The 14,967-nt window shown below is 49.7% G+C and overlaps 1 protein-coding gene across 1 annotated transcript; it reads left to right on the top strand.

The window, feature by feature from the left end:
- Positions 1 to 279: 279 nt before the first annotated feature.
- Positions 280 to 10,551, top strand: Sumo3 (small ubiquitin like modifier 3). Its single transcript, XM_028874323.2, has 4 exons — positions 280 to 425; positions 3,437 to 3,565; positions 7,735 to 7,806; positions 9,277 to 10,551. Exons 1-4 carry the CDS (start codon positions 405 to 407, stop codon positions 9,385 to 9,387), a joined length of 333 nt encoding a protein of 110 aa, XP_028730156.1. The 5' UTR covers positions 280 to 404; the 3' UTR covers positions 9,388 to 10,551.
- The last annotated feature ends 4,416 nt before the right edge of the window (positions 10,552 to 14,967 follow it).

Here is a 14,967-nt window from a genome sequence, read left to right as displayed (position 1 = left end):
TAACACACACGCCCCCAGTCTCGCTCCCATGCCTCGCAGCCCTTGCGCCCTGCGTGGCCCCGCAGATTTGTACCCATATCGTGGGGGTCTCGGTGCCCAGGACCTTGGGTCGCGCGTCCCCGGGGCTCTGCGCGCGCGCCCGGGTGCCTGACCCGCCCCGTGACGCATTCCCAACCGTCCGGAATCGCGGCCGGCCAGCGCGCACCCGAGGCGCAGGGCACGCGCATCGTGCACGCGCGCCACCACGTGACCCGGCGCGGCCAACCGGCGCGCCGGGATTTAGGGATAAAGCGCGGCCCCGCGACAGTTGCGGCGGGAGAGCGGCGGGGCAGAGAGCGTGACTCGCCCGCTCCAGTGCCACCGGTTCCCGCTGCGCTTCCCGCCGTCGCCGCCGACGCGCAACCATGTCGGAAGAGAAGCCCAAGGTAAGGCCGGGCCGCAAGCCGCTGCAGAGTCCGCAGGACGCAGGCCGGGCCGCGCGCAAACCGGGCCCGCGGGCCCGCGCCCGGGCCTCCGCGCCCCTCCCCCACCGCGGCCCGCGCCCCTCCCCCACCGGCGTCGCACCCCGCCCCGAGCTTCACCCTGGCCCCGCCCCGCCCCTTAGTCCCACCCCCGGCCGTGCCTCCCGCCACGCCAGGGCTCCGCCCCCCGGTCTCGCCCCGCCTCAGGTGTAGTCCCGCCCCGAGTCTGGCCACGCCCCACGGCCCGAGAACCCGGAACTTGGAGGTCCCACGGGGTGCTGGTCCTCGGTTAGCAGGTCTCCCTTTCGGTCCTCACTCGTCGACGTGGCCATCCCGCTTGCGCCGTGTGCAGAGGTCCACGCGTGAGGCCGTGCGTGAGACCCTGGGCGCTCTGAGAGCTGCCCCGGGGCAGGAGTAGAGCTGGCCGCTCCGAGCTTATCACTGTGGGTCGGGCCGGGTGCTCTCCCGCTCCATGGCGGTCCTGCGGGGCAGGCCCCTCACTTAGTCTCGGCAATTGGTGCGTGGACAGGTCAGGGTTGCCCAATCCCAGTTAAACAGCCTTTCCACCCCCCCTGCCCTGCTGGGAGATAAACGTTGGAGCCTGGCATTCTGTGCCGTTCACCGGCCTGGGCCTGGAGGTGACCACTCTCTTGGTTCAGATGGGAGACCCCAGGAGCAGGGCAAGCCACTGGAATGCTATGGTACCCTGCTGTAAAGTCAACCGCTGAACCCAGCAACATCTTGCCTGCGGGGCCTTACCTTTAATTCCAAATCAGCCTTGGGTGCCGCCTGCACCATCATGGATGTTGAATGACCTGTTTGTCCTGGGCCAAGAGTAAACACTGTATATTTTGTAGTTGGTTTCCTCTTTATGAGGTTGGGCAGGAAGTGAATGCCTGGTGTGGTACTGGAAAGCCCACACCTTCTGCCTCCTTAGGTTAGTGGAGGCAGAGCGTTACATTTTTACTTATATTTTGCAGTGCTGGTGATCTAACCTAGGGACTTTTGTACGCTAGGTAGGTACTCTGCCAGTGAGCTACTTCCTTCCCTCCATCCCCTCATACCTTTTTTTTTTTTTAAAGACAAGGTCTCTATGTAGACCAGGCTGGTCTTGAACTCACAGAGATCCTCTAGCCTTTGTTTTGAGACAGGGTCTCCCTGTGTAGCTCAAGCTGGCCTTGACCTGTATGTACCCAGGAGTGCTGGGGTTACAGGTCTTAGCAGTCGTCATGCTAAGCCTCATTTTTCTTAACTTGTGAGTTTATTTGCTAATTAGAGAACTCCTGGACTGTGCCAGCGTCCTGCTGTTTAGAAGGGAGAGTGCGTCAGGCCTCTTCACCTCTGCTGGCATTTCTGTTTACTTAAGTCCTGGTTGCTGCCTGTTTTGACCACAGCATACTTTTTTTTTTTTTTTTTTTCCTGATAGAAGTCAGTGCGTCTTGGGGCCTGGAGTTGTTCACTTTTTCTCGTGGTGAATCCCACACTCTGGAGCAGGAGCCAAGCTCTCTATCTGAGCAGTGCTACTGTGTCCTTGGTGTCTTGTGAGTGAGTCCTGAGAAGTCTCACGTAGGAGGGGAGGGAATGGGAGAACAGGTGTTCTCTCAGGGCCTTGCAAGATCCTCTCACCTGGGGACCATTTCTCAGGCTGGAAAGAGCTCTTACCCGAGGCCTTTAGGACCCAGTGCAGGTCAGGTCCCTTCCTGACACTGTCCTACCCTGTTCTCCAGGAATAAGAAGTGGCCCAGGACATCCAAGGGAAGTAGGGCACTTCAATGGAGTTCCTTGGCTGAGCCTGAGCTGTGGGAAAAAACCGGTGTGTTGACAGGGAGTAGACTTGGTCTGCAAGTGGACCAAGGATCTATGTCCTTAACAAATAAATGGTTTCCAAGGCTGGAGAGATGGCTCAGTGGTAGGAGCAGTCCTGCTCTTTCAGAGGACCCAGTTCAGTTCCCAGCAGCCACATGACTGCTGACAAACATTTGTAACTCCAGTCCTAGAGGATCTGACGCCCTCTTCTGGCCTCCGTGGGCACTGCCTGCATATTATGCACAGACATACATGCAGGCAAAATACTCATACACATTCAAAAAGGTTAAAAAGTTAAAAGGTCAAAGTTAAAAGTTAAAAAGTAAAAAGGTCAAAAGGTTAAAAAGTCCCCGTGGGCTTTTGATACATTCTGTGTGTCATGCATGCTCTGAATAACAAAAGTAGTTCCTTTTTGGACTGAACGGCCCCAAAGTGTGGCTCTGTGGCCTGCCCATAACATAAACTTTTTATTCAAAGTGTGTTTCCAGGCAACAAGAAGTAACTGACTTCGCCTTTGCCAACGGCTTGCGTATATCATGATTATATAAAAACTACTGCTGTTCAATAGGAATTTTTCATTCACTGTGGGGAATGGAACCCAGGGCCTTGTGCAGGCCGAGTACATGGTATTCCTTGGATCCATACCCAGCCCCAGAAGAGCACAGTCTGAGACTGGAGGGTCCAGGAGGACCACAGCCTTCACCCTGCTAACTCTAGCGGATCCCTCAGAGCCCCCAGTGTCCCTCTGGTCTCCCATTCTTGGTTTTATGTTGGCTTTTCTTATCAATCATATAGAGCCATGTATAGCCTGCAAACGTGTTTTTTACTAGCCTCATAAATAATTTTTAAAACAAAGATGGGTTTTCTTTGGCTTCCTAGATTTAATGAGTAGATTTTTGTCTTTGAATTGGTAGTCTGTGAGGACACTGGCTTTATACGGCTGTTTCTTTCAGGGTGCTTAACAAATGTAGGTTAAAAATAAATTCTGTGTAAAAATAAGACAATCACACGAGTCACTCTGGGGGAATAACTCCCACGAGCTGCTGGGGGAATTTTAAGAAGTAGGTTGGTTTTGATGACTTGAAAAAATCACCATTACCCTAGGACCTGCGCTTTAAGCCCCGGTGATTCTGAGCCAGCTTTTGAGACCCAGTTCCCGTGTCTTACAGGAGGGAGTGAAGACAGAGAATGACCACATCAACCTGAAAGTGGCGGGGCAGGATGGCTCAGTGGTGCAGTTCAAGATCAAGCGGCACACTCCACTGAGCAAGCTGATGAAGGCCTACTGCGAGAGGCAGGTAGGCAGAGCCCCGTGCGTGCGCACGGCCTCCCTCCCTGAAGGAGTCCTGCGGGGGCGACTTGTGTTGCAGACTTGCCCTTGCTGCCCTGGGTCTTGCTATCTGCATGTCCCTCATAGTGTGTCTTCTCCCCGGGTTCCTGCAGATGGAAGGGTGGAGTTTAAGGCTTGAGTAGACTCCAGTGTGGATTTGCTTCCCGATCGACCCCATCACGGTGATGGTCCAGTCCCATCAGCCAGCACTTGGGTCTGGTGGTGATGCCCTGTTGTGTGCGCAGATGTAGGATCAGTGCTGGTTGGAAGTCCTCCCTCTGATATCCATCCAAGTCCTCCCTCTGATACCCATCCAGTAATGCCTGTGTATGCCGTCCTCATTGGCAATTTGATTTTCTATCTTCCTTTGGAAAGTGAGGAAACACTTGCTCTTGTCCCTTCATTACCATTTCAGAATAGCATGCTGACTGACCTTTGTCCGCAACAGTGACCAGCTGGGTTGGTCATTTCTGCTCGCTGTTGTTGGTGTCCTTGTGAACTTGCACACATTATGCCCAGGCCTATCCACCTAGTTCGTTCTTACTAAGGACCTTTTGGCAGGTGGGTACGCTCCAGCCCACCTGGGAGGCCTTGGACTCCTGCTCCTCTGCTGTCTGCCTCAGTGGCTGCCCGGCTTGTTACACACAGACCTAGGTGCCGGTTCCTGTCTGAGCCCTGCCATCTGGTGGCTCTCATAGGGGGTCTTGCCCTTTGGTGTGGGCAGTGGCATCTCAGCATGGTGGTTCAAGGTTGCCCTTAAGTGCTTGCAAACACAGCTGTGTGCTGCCCTTTGATTTCACTGCCCTGACTTGCACAGTTCCCGCCTGGGAATTTTGTTCTAAGTACTCTGCAAGGCAGTGCCATGCTTCCTCCTTCCTGCCTCTCGAGCCCTGCAGATAGAGCACTTGACCTCCTGTCTTCTAGGCTCTGACCTTAGGTGCTTTCTCACCTGTGACAGGTGCTGACACTGTCCCCCTTGGGCCTTCCCGGCTGAGTCAGCTGCAGGTGCTGTGTGCCGGGCCCTTCCTAGCCTGTGCTATGCTCAGTCTGCTTGCTCTTGTGTGTTTCTGTTGCACCCTGGTCTTCTGCTGAGATCCCACATTTGGGGGGGGGCACACACTAGACTGCTACCTCAATGTTGTGGAGCCTCCTGCTAGCCCCACCTGAACCATTCATTGCTTTGGAGGTGAGGGCGTCTGCAGCACTGCCGTCCCACATAGCCTTTGAGAGTCATTCTGGAAGCTTCCTCTGTCTCCTTCCTGCATCTTTTTTGTGTTAACTCTCCCCTTTTGCACGGAGCGTCATCTCTTGTATCTGATAGGAACTTGCATATCTGGCTGCAGTGTTCTGGGCTGAGATGCACTATTTTGGACGTTGCCGTAATTCACTGTCAGCTTCTGATGTGAGATCTCAGCAGGGGCTCTGGAGGAGATTGTTACCCTCTGGGGAAGTGATCTCTGGGCCCTGTGCATCTGTAAACTTGACTCGAACTGTCCTCGCTCCTGTGTCCTCTGCTCTGTCTCATGTTTGGAGTACACAGTCCTCCGCCGTCAGCCATTCTCCGTGCTTGCCTCTGGCCATCTTCCTCCTTTTGCACTGGGTTTTACTGTGGCTTTCCCTTTTGAGTTTTCCCTTTCTTTATCTTCCCACTTTATAGGCCAGTCTTGCTCACCATGATTTTTAGTTTCCAGAAGTTCTGCCTTTTCCTGTTTTGTATTTCTTTTTTTTCCCCTAGTAGCAACTTCCTAGTGTTTTCTTGGTGTGTATTTTTAACCTTCCCTGAAGCTTTAAGTGTACATGTGTTTTAACTGCTCTGTCCCCTTCCTTTTTTCTGCCTCATGGTATTGAAGAAGCTCAAACAGTAGGCTTGATGCTTTACTAATAGGTTTGCTTAGGAGACATGAAGTCATACAAAGTAGAATTCAGCTGGAGGAGCACTCCTCTAAAATCCCCAAAGGTAAGAGGTACTCTAATCAGGCCTGTTAGAGAGAAGATAGATTTAGGATGCTAGGATGTAAATGTGTATTCATCAGGATTGACCTTAGGCTCTCTTCCCGCAACAAAGGAGACAACCCTGACCTACAACCAGCTGTGAGACCCATCCCCATATCAAATAACATGCTTTGGACATGCAGCACAAGGGGACAGGGCAGGCTCAAAACCAGTGTTAAGTCTTAGTCGGCCATAAAGCCCTCAATTCTCTCACTGAGAAATGTATAATCTGTCAGGTGGACAAAACTACCCCAGGCAGCGACTATTTGAAAGAGAACCCCACTGGCATACTTAAAATAATTCTGGCAATATGCAATACCTTTGCTGTGTAAAGCTCACATCTGCCTAAATGGCCAGACCTGAGTCTCCTGTCTCTGTTAACATTGTTCAAAGTGGAACCTGGGGCCGCGACCTGGGAGAGATTTAAGGATGACATCATATGTGGAATCCATAAGCCTCGGCTGTATATAAGTTAGTAAAATCTTCTATCTGAGGCCGTAAGCCCGACACACACTGTCTTATTAAAGAGCCTTCTCCTTATCTCTTATCACTGTGGAGTGATTTCTCACTGGGAAGGCATGTCATTTCTGTAACACACAGTGCTTTCTTCTCCCCCTGGCCTGTTTTCACATATTTGAGTCTTTCCTGCTTGTATTTAAGAGAGAAGCATGAACCATCGCAGGAGAGAGAAGTGCTGTGTGTTTGGGTGGGCGCACAGGGTGGTATTTAGAAGTAGGGGCTCTGGAGGGTCCCAGATGCTGATCTGAAAGGCACTAGGTTTCCTAGGAAAGAATACCTCTAGGCTCCACCCAGCACTCGGGGGTGCAGCTGGAAGACTGAGGGGTCTCTGAGGCGCATGGGAGATGCTGGCTTTTTTTAGCCTTCCTGAACACCCATTTGCTTATGTGCCTTTTCGTTTTGTTTTGTTTTCTTGTTTTGTTTTGTTTTTTGTTTCTGAGGCAGGGTTTCTCTGTGTAGCCCTGGCTATCCTGGAACTCTGTAAAATAGGCTGGCCTGAAACTCAACAGCGATCCGCCTGCTTCGGCCTTCAAATGCTGGGATTAAAGGCATGCACCACCACCATCTGGCACCATACGGGTCTTGACAGAGCTCTGAGTCCATATCTTTAGACATTCCTGATGTGGGAGAGATACTGACTTGGCCTCTGAGGGTTGTGGGGGAACCCTCAGAGATGTACCCTTGGAGATTTACATGTGAACTTTTTTTTCATTTTTTCAAAATTTTATGTGTATGGGTGTTTTTGCCTGCATGTATGTCTGTGTACCACATGCATGATTAGTGTTTACAAAGGCCAAAAGAGGACATTGAATCCCCTGGAACTGGAATTACAAGTGATTATAAGCCACCATATGGGTGCTGAGAATTGAACCTGGTCCTCTGTAAGAACATCAAATGCACTTGACCTTTGAGCTATTTCTTTGGCTCCTGCATGTGAACTTTCAAAAAGTTCACCAGCTTCCCCAGGCCTGGGGGTGGGGTAGGGTGGGAGGAGTTGAGGGGTGGGGTGGGGGTTCTAGTTCTGGCTGCAGAGACCAGCTGTCCACCGGCTCTTCCTTGAGGCCTTGCCTTTTCATTCATGGTGTTTCAAGGAGGCTCCAGGGTTGAGGAAACAGTCTCAGTTTATCCATCTGTCCTGTTCCAGGACAGCAGAGCTGCTGAGGTAGAGGAGTGTGTTTCTGCGGGGGTTGTTCACCCGCTCCCTAGACAGGCCAAGGCGGCCGCTGCCTTCCTTTCAGGAGGGAAGCGGCCTTTCGTCTCTGCTGTGCTCCTCACAGCCTTCCTGACTGTGGCCCTCGTGGTCACCTGACCTGTTTTTCTCGGGAACTTTCCGGAGGAGGAAACGGTACTGCAGTACAGAAGTTCTGGGGGGAATTTGGCTTAGTTTAGCTTCTGAGAGGAAGGGAGGGGCAGAATTAGGGCAGGCCAGGTGTCGGAACGGGACGGAGACTTCTGAATGGGTTGGTTTGGGGCAGCAGATGCTGTAGATTGTGGGCCACCAGGGCTCTTTCCACTCAGCTGGGTTGTGTGCATATGCAGATGCTCATATTGTTGCTGGTTCTGGATATCTTCAGGTTCATCTGTGTTGTCTGGGAACATCTAATGCATGTCCTTCCTTTTCCCCAGGGCTTGTCAATGAGGCAGATTCGATTCCGGTTTGATGGACAACCAATCAACGAAACAGACACTCCAGCCCAGGTATGATGTAGCCGTGTGTGCCAGGATCTGCGCAGTTGGAACACTGTCATTTGAGAATAAGATAGGTGCACACAAAAGGACTTGTTTCTGCAATGATTTTGATGATTAGACTTCATGGTCTAACATTTGGAGATTAGTTTCTCAGCTGAAGAAGTGGGACTGGAAACATATCTTGGCTGTTTGGTGCTCTCATCATATTGAGATGAGACCAGGTGTAGGACCCATACCCTCGGGGGCCATGGCCATCGCCGACGGCTGCCCACAAATCCACAGCTCCTGAGGTCCTGAGGGCTTAGTGCCAGCCACTTGCTCTTTATTGGAGTTGGAACTGGAGTCAGAACCTAGGTATTTGTCTTATTTTTAAAATTTTTAATTAAAAATATTTTTGTGGGGACTGGAAAGATAGCTTATCGGTTATAAATACAGGCTGCTCTTTCAGAAGACCCGGGCTTGATTCCCAGCACCCACATGGCAGCTCACAACTACCTGTAACTCTAGATCTAGGGAATCTGATGCCCTCTTCTGGACTCTGGGCATCAGACACACATGTGGTACATAGATATACATGTACATAAAAATAAATAAATTTAAGAAAATTTTTGGGCTTGGCATTAGTGATGCAGGACTTGAATCCTAGCACTCAGGAGGCAGAGGCATGCAGATCCGTGAGTTCAAGGCTAGCCTGGTCTACAGAGCCAGTTCTAAGACAGCCAGGGCTATAGAGTGAGCCATGTCTCAAAATAAGACCAATTTTTTTTTCTTTTTTTTGGGGGGGGGGCGCCAGAGAGGTAGTTTAGGGGTTAAGAGCACCAGCTGGTCTTCCAGAGGACCTGGGTTCAATTCCCAGCACCCACAGGGCAGCTCACAGCTGTAACTCCAGTGCCAGGGGATCTGACGTCCTCTTCTGCTCTGCAGAATCCTTCATGCATGTGGGTGGGGCACATAAGCTCACACAACCACACAGACAGACACATAAAAATAAAAGACGAGTGGATGATAGGCAAGGTTTTTGTGAGTGTCAAATGTTTATCTACAAATGCTGGGGTGGCGAGATAGCTTAGTGGGAGAGATGCTTGTCACCAAGCCTGGTGATCTAAGTTCATGTGAGTGCCCTCATTAAAAATGCATAAAGACACTTTAAAGTGCTGACATCGCAATATACACAGTAGACGGTATAAGAACACATAGTGCATTCTGTGGGCTGATGAATCTGTTTTTAGTGACCCTGTTTTTCCCTCAGTTCTTAGCTGTGATTGTTCTTTGAACTCCTATGAATTTGTCAGCAGTCAGGTGGATAAGTAGTTACTGTGACCCCACCAGTGACCCTTTTTCCCTGCATGCTGCACTCCAGCCAAGGTGACTGGGCCGTGTCTACTGTAGGGAAGCTGTTTGGGAGCATGGTATCATTGTGTATTCACCTCTGACCTTTCCTGTCCCCTCTGCCTGGCCCTGCCTTGGCAACTTGGACAGCTGGAGATGGAGGATGAGGACACCATTGACGTATTCCAGCAGCAGACAGGAGGAACAGCTCTCCGAGGGACCGCCCCCATACCCAACCATTGTCCTGACATTTGCTATTGAATGGTGACCATGCAGCCACGCCAATCACAGAAGAGTCAGCAGAAGCCAGAGTCACCGCTTGGAGTGAACTACAGACCATAATGCAGGGACGCGAGTATTATGTAACTTGGCCAACAAGAGTGTTTGGTTTAGGGAAATGAGATGTGAGGTTTTGGGATTTGTTTTTTGTTTTTGTTTTTGTTTCTGTTTCCTCCCATCCCTAAAATATTTTCCTCCCCAAACTTGGGGCTGGATGTAGACTCTCAGCCTGTGGCCCAACTCTGCCCCCCAGAACTGTGGTTACCTCTAGTTTGACTTGTCCTAATCAAATAGAGAGCTTGTGGGCACATTCCCCAGTGGGCATGCCTATGGGATGTTGAAAGGGGGGAGAGGGACAGAATTCCACCTATTTGTTGTAGGCAAAGAATATAAAAATGTGAAATACTATAAATTTGAGCTTTGTCAAACATATGGTGAAGTTCAAGGGAAAAGACCAATGCTTTTTAAAAATGTAAGGAGTCCTTAAGTACTGTGACCCAACTATTCCTGCACACGCCCCTTTCTACTTGGTATCTGGGAGTGGGTACCTGGGCAAGGCTGGTACAGTGAAACCCACTCTCTTCCCTTTTCATGATGTAGAAGAAAGTACTTGCCCTATCTCATTTGGAAATTGAATGTGGCCTCAGATTCTTTCTAGTACTTGGTTCTGATACATAATTATGGTTTCTGTTTAAGAAGGTAATTAGTTAAGTATCAAGTTTACAGTGATGTTGTATAAGAGACTTGCTCTAAAGTGTGGCTGCAAAAGAAAGCCAGGGGAAGGTGGCCTCATTCTCATGGACTGTGCTCTGCCGCTTTACAAATGTGTATTCAAATGATGCATCAGTGGGTGACGTCAGTCCTGCATTGTGGGGTCTATACCAGTTAAATGTTCATAGTTCTGCCTGTCATCCTTCTGTAAGGATCCATTGCTGCTTGATGGCCATCTCTGCCTTTTATAGTCACCTGACACTGACCTACCATCTCTCGCTTGCTTAAAATCCTGAGGAAAATGTTCTTGTTTCCTGTTTTGCTGCGTGGGCTTGGGTGGGATGTCTGTTGGCTCTGTTGTGTTTATTCACCAGTTTGTACATTATTTGTTGTCCTTTACTACTGTAAACAGTAAATATAGTTTGGTATTCTGTCTCTTGGCTTCTGTTAAACACTGTATTTGGAGACTGCATATGTCACAACTCACTACTGACAGTCTGTCCAGTGGGGCCACTCAGACACAGACAGGGAAGCCAGTTGCTGGACACTTGTAGGTCCTGATAGCTCACTCTGCAGCATGTGCCCCATGCTGCTCCATGTTGCCTGCCCTAGTAGATGTCCTGTGTGAAGACAAGGTGGGCTTTAGGGGCAGGGTGTTAGTTCTGGGGTGTCTCAGTCTTTCTGTTGTTTGACTAGGTCATCCATTTGTGAAGTTGATGACCTCCTAATCTGTTTTGAAAATGAGTTGGCTGTGAGGGGGTTCAGTACTTAGTTGAGACAAAACCAGGGTTGTCCTTCAGTTGAGCAGAAACACCATGCACTTAATTCATCCAGCAGCAGGAGTGTGCAGATAAAGCATAGTACAGAGTCAGACGTTTCCTAGGTCCCTAAGATGGCCCAGAGGAAGGGGTGGTTAAAATGCAGAAAAGCTCCTAAGGGGAGGGCTACATCTGGGAGGTCATGTTAGTTCCTTTCTCAATACTGTCACAAAATCCCTGGCAAGAAGCAACCTGAAGGAGGAAGCAGAGAGATGAGCGCTGGGACTTGGCCTCCACTGTTCTACTTTTTATTTAGTCCAGACTCCAGCCCTGGAAATAGTGTGGCCCGTATTTAGGGTGAGTTGTATCGTGACCCCCACCCCTGCCCCCCAAAACAATCCTTAAGGCATCTCAAGGGTGAACTCATTAAGACCCTAGCTATTTCTTCTTTCCAGTTAACTATTACAGACCCACTCCTTGTCAACTAAACACCCAAAGGCATCACTTTATAACATTCTATCTGGCATTTGAAATCATTTACATCATGATACAAAATGCATTTAGTTTATCCCTATGTCTTTGTCCCCCCTCCCCCAGCCCTCACAGTTTAATATCCTAAGTTCAACGTTTGCTCTGAGACTCAAGACAATTTCTGAATCGTGAGCCCCTGTAAAATAAACTTCCAACATACAATAGCACAGAGTAAACAAACCTATTTCAAAAGGGAGGAATTGGAGCATAGCAAAGAAAGATTAGGCCAAAGCAAGATGAATGAAATCCAGCAGAGTAGAAAACAAACCCTCTGCTCCACGTCTAGTGTCTGAGGTTCTTGACATCATGTGGGCCCTGGTGGCCTCGGGTAGTCCCATCCATCCCACGGTTCTGGTGCCTCTGGTGCCTGTGGTCTCTGTTGGGCCAGTACCTGGTTCCTGCATCTTTCCTCAGTGAGCATCCAGCCTCCCACCTTGCTGGCATCTCTAATATCTGGGGGCTTTTACAATGTAGCCTTCGCCTTCGCTTCACACAGTGGCCTCTCGAGGCCTCCATACAGGGAATGACATTGCCATTCACTGCTTGGTTTCAGTGGCTTTCTGGAATCCTGGCACAAATTTCCTTTATTTCTTCCCTCGTACGTCTGGCAAATGTGGATGCCACATCACCAAATTTGGCTGCCAGCTCCAGATGAAGCCTGGCACACTTCGACCATGGTTGCAGCCACCTCTGCGTGCCCTTGTGGCCGAACCTGGGAAAACATCTCCCTATGTGCTGTTTTCCATCTTTTTAAGCGTTCTCCTTTCAAATGGAAATTTGCATTTTTATATCCTGGAGTTCTCATTTGAATCAGTGAGGCATTGCCTTCTAGGAGCCTTACCTATTATCCCAGTGCACGGTCTCAGACATCAATGGCCCTAGATTTCTTTAACAGCTACAGCCAGTTTATCCCAGATCTGCCCTGCCCTCAACTTGGTCCAATCTCTACCCACCAAACGACATTTCCCACATTTCTTTGTACACTTCTGCTTGTTTTCATTGTGAATGTGGATGAATGCAGTGAACAATAACTGCGTCACAGCCTGGACGTTAGGCTGCCTTGAGATTTCCTCGGCCTAACAACCCATTTATTTTGATACTCAGCCTCACCCAAGTTTTCAGGATGCAGATAAAACTCTGCTAGAATTGTTACCGGGAGTCGACTGGAGAAGACCACTCAGACATGGTCTATAGCCAACTGAAGGTCTTTATTCCATCCGGCTGGGACTACACTCAGGTATTTGGGACTCAGATGTAGTACTGAGTGTTTAGAGCAGTGGTTCTCAACCTGTGAATCATGACCCCTTTGGGGGTTGAAAAACCCTTTCACAGGGGTCATATATCAGGTATCCTGCATATCAGATATTTACATTACAACTCAGAACAGTAGCAAAATTATAGTTAATGAAGTAGCAACAAAAATAATTTTATGGTTGGGGGCCACCACAACATGAGGAACTGTATTAAAGGGTCTCAGCATTAGGAAGGTTGAGAGCCACTGGTTTAGGGTAAGGTTTTTGTTTTGTTTTTCTGGTTTTGGGGGACATAATTTTGTTGCTGGAAGTTTCTTCAGTCCTGTCTGGCCCCATGGTCCAGACGAATCTCTCCCACCCGTGGTCCCACGGCCACTTAGAGAATAATCACTCAGAGACTTAATATTAATTACAAACTGTATGGCCTATGGCTCAAGCTTGTTGCTAGCTAGCTCTTATAACTTAACCCATTTCTATTCATCTATGTATCGCCATGTATTCCGTGGCTTTTGCCTGTGTCCTATTACATGTTGTTCGTTGGACGGCAGGCTGGAGTCTCCCCTGACTCCGCCCTTCTCTATCTCCGCTTGGATTTCCTCGCTTGCCTCTAAGCTGCCTTGCCATAGGCCAAAGCTGCTTTATTTATTAGCCAATGGGAGCAACACATATTCACAGCATACAGAAAGACATTCCACAACAGGATTTCTCTGTTTAACAGCTCTAGCTGTTCTGAAACTCATTTTGTAGACCAGGCTGGCCTCGAACTCAGAGATTCACCTGCTTGTGCCTCCCAAGTGGAGTAAGATGTTTTTAAAGACAAAACCCACATCCTGGCATCTCAGCCAGCAGCTACAGAGGAAAGTTTTGTGCAGGCAAGCAGTTTAAAAGCAGTTAGCTGGGAGGAGGTTCTACACAGGCGTTAACAGAAGCTAAGTTAGCTGGGCCATCTTGACCTTGGGTTCCTAGAATAGAGTTGAGTAATTGTCCATGTGGCTTCCCAACAGGGAGGTCAGATTCTAGTTAACCCTAAAATGGCCTCAGCAGAACTACAAGATGGAGGAAACTCCACTGTCTCGCCCTGTCACCGAGAAAGTGTCATGAATGGTTGCCAGCCCAGCGTCTGATAATGATCCTCTTGTTCCCCCCGAAATAAGACTTTGTGAGCAGTCTTTAGTACCTGTGTTTCTCAGCCCTCCATCCCCAAATGACCCACTTGTTCCTGCTAGGCCTCATCTGCTGCAGGTTCCAGTCTTCCAAAACTGTGACCAGTGTTCAAACCTATGGACTGTTGGGGCACACATTTCACACGTAAACTGTCCCAGGGAATCGTAGCTGCCATCCGAATGTCTGGATGTGTTAGAACAGAATAGCTTGTTTCTCCCACACCCAACAGCAGGAGGGCAGTGTGGCCTGGAGGCCAGCTTTTATGTGTGCGTGTGTGTGTGTGTGTGTGTGTGTGTGTGTGTGTGGTGGTGGTGGCTATGCTTATGTGATTGTTTATGCTATGTGTAACTGGAATGGCAGATCCTTCCATATTCTTTTTTATAATGTTAAATGACATGAACCTAATGCCTCAGATCTTTGAGTTCAATGGACATGTGAGGAGATAACAGCCACAAATCTGTACTCAGGGTCCCAGCAGGAACATGTCCCCTTTGTTCCGGGGGAGCCCGTGTCTTGAGCTGTAACCCTTCATGGGAAAGCAGTTGTGCAACCTAGAAGATGCTGAACGTCTACCCGGTAGCTGCGTGTGATGAGGAAGAACAGATTTCTTGGCAGCGAGTCTGATTGGTTTGGTCACAGAAAGGGTGGGATATAGCCCAGGATGGGGACTTCATCTTCCCTCTGAGAAACCAAGGTACTCTCGAAAAGTGTCATCTTCTCAAATCACCCTGGTCACTTGAAAAGCCGGGTGGTGGTGGCACAGGCCTTTAATCCCAGCACTTGGGAGGCAGAGGCAGGCGGATCTCTTGAGTTCCAGGCCAGCCTGGTCTATGGTCTATAGAATGAGTTCTAGGACAGTCAGAGTTACATTTGTGTGTGTGTGTGTGTGTGTGTGTGTGTGTGTGTGATCTTGCTGGCTTCAAGTTTCACGCGCTTGCACAGACCCTTATGAGGCGCATGCCAAGTGCAAGGAAGGAACTCCGTCTCATTCGGGAACAATCCATGGAACACACATCTTGGCCCTGGCAGGACTTTTCAAAGAAGGACCCCGGGATGAGCTGCACGCTTTGGAGCGCCACCACGCGGCGTGGAGAGGCTCCCAAAGGCCAGCCGGGGCGGGCGGCGCAGAGGGTGACGCCGGCCGA

Source organism: Peromyscus leucopus, chromosome 16_21 (genome assembly GCF_004664715.2).
Source record: "Peromyscus leucopus breed LL Stock chromosome 16_21, UCI_PerLeu_2.1, whole genome shotgun sequence".
NCBI lineage: Eukaryota > Metazoa > Chordata > Mammalia > Rodentia > Cricetidae > Peromyscus > Peromyscus leucopus.
This window is presented reverse-complemented; position numbering and strand designations above follow the sequence as displayed.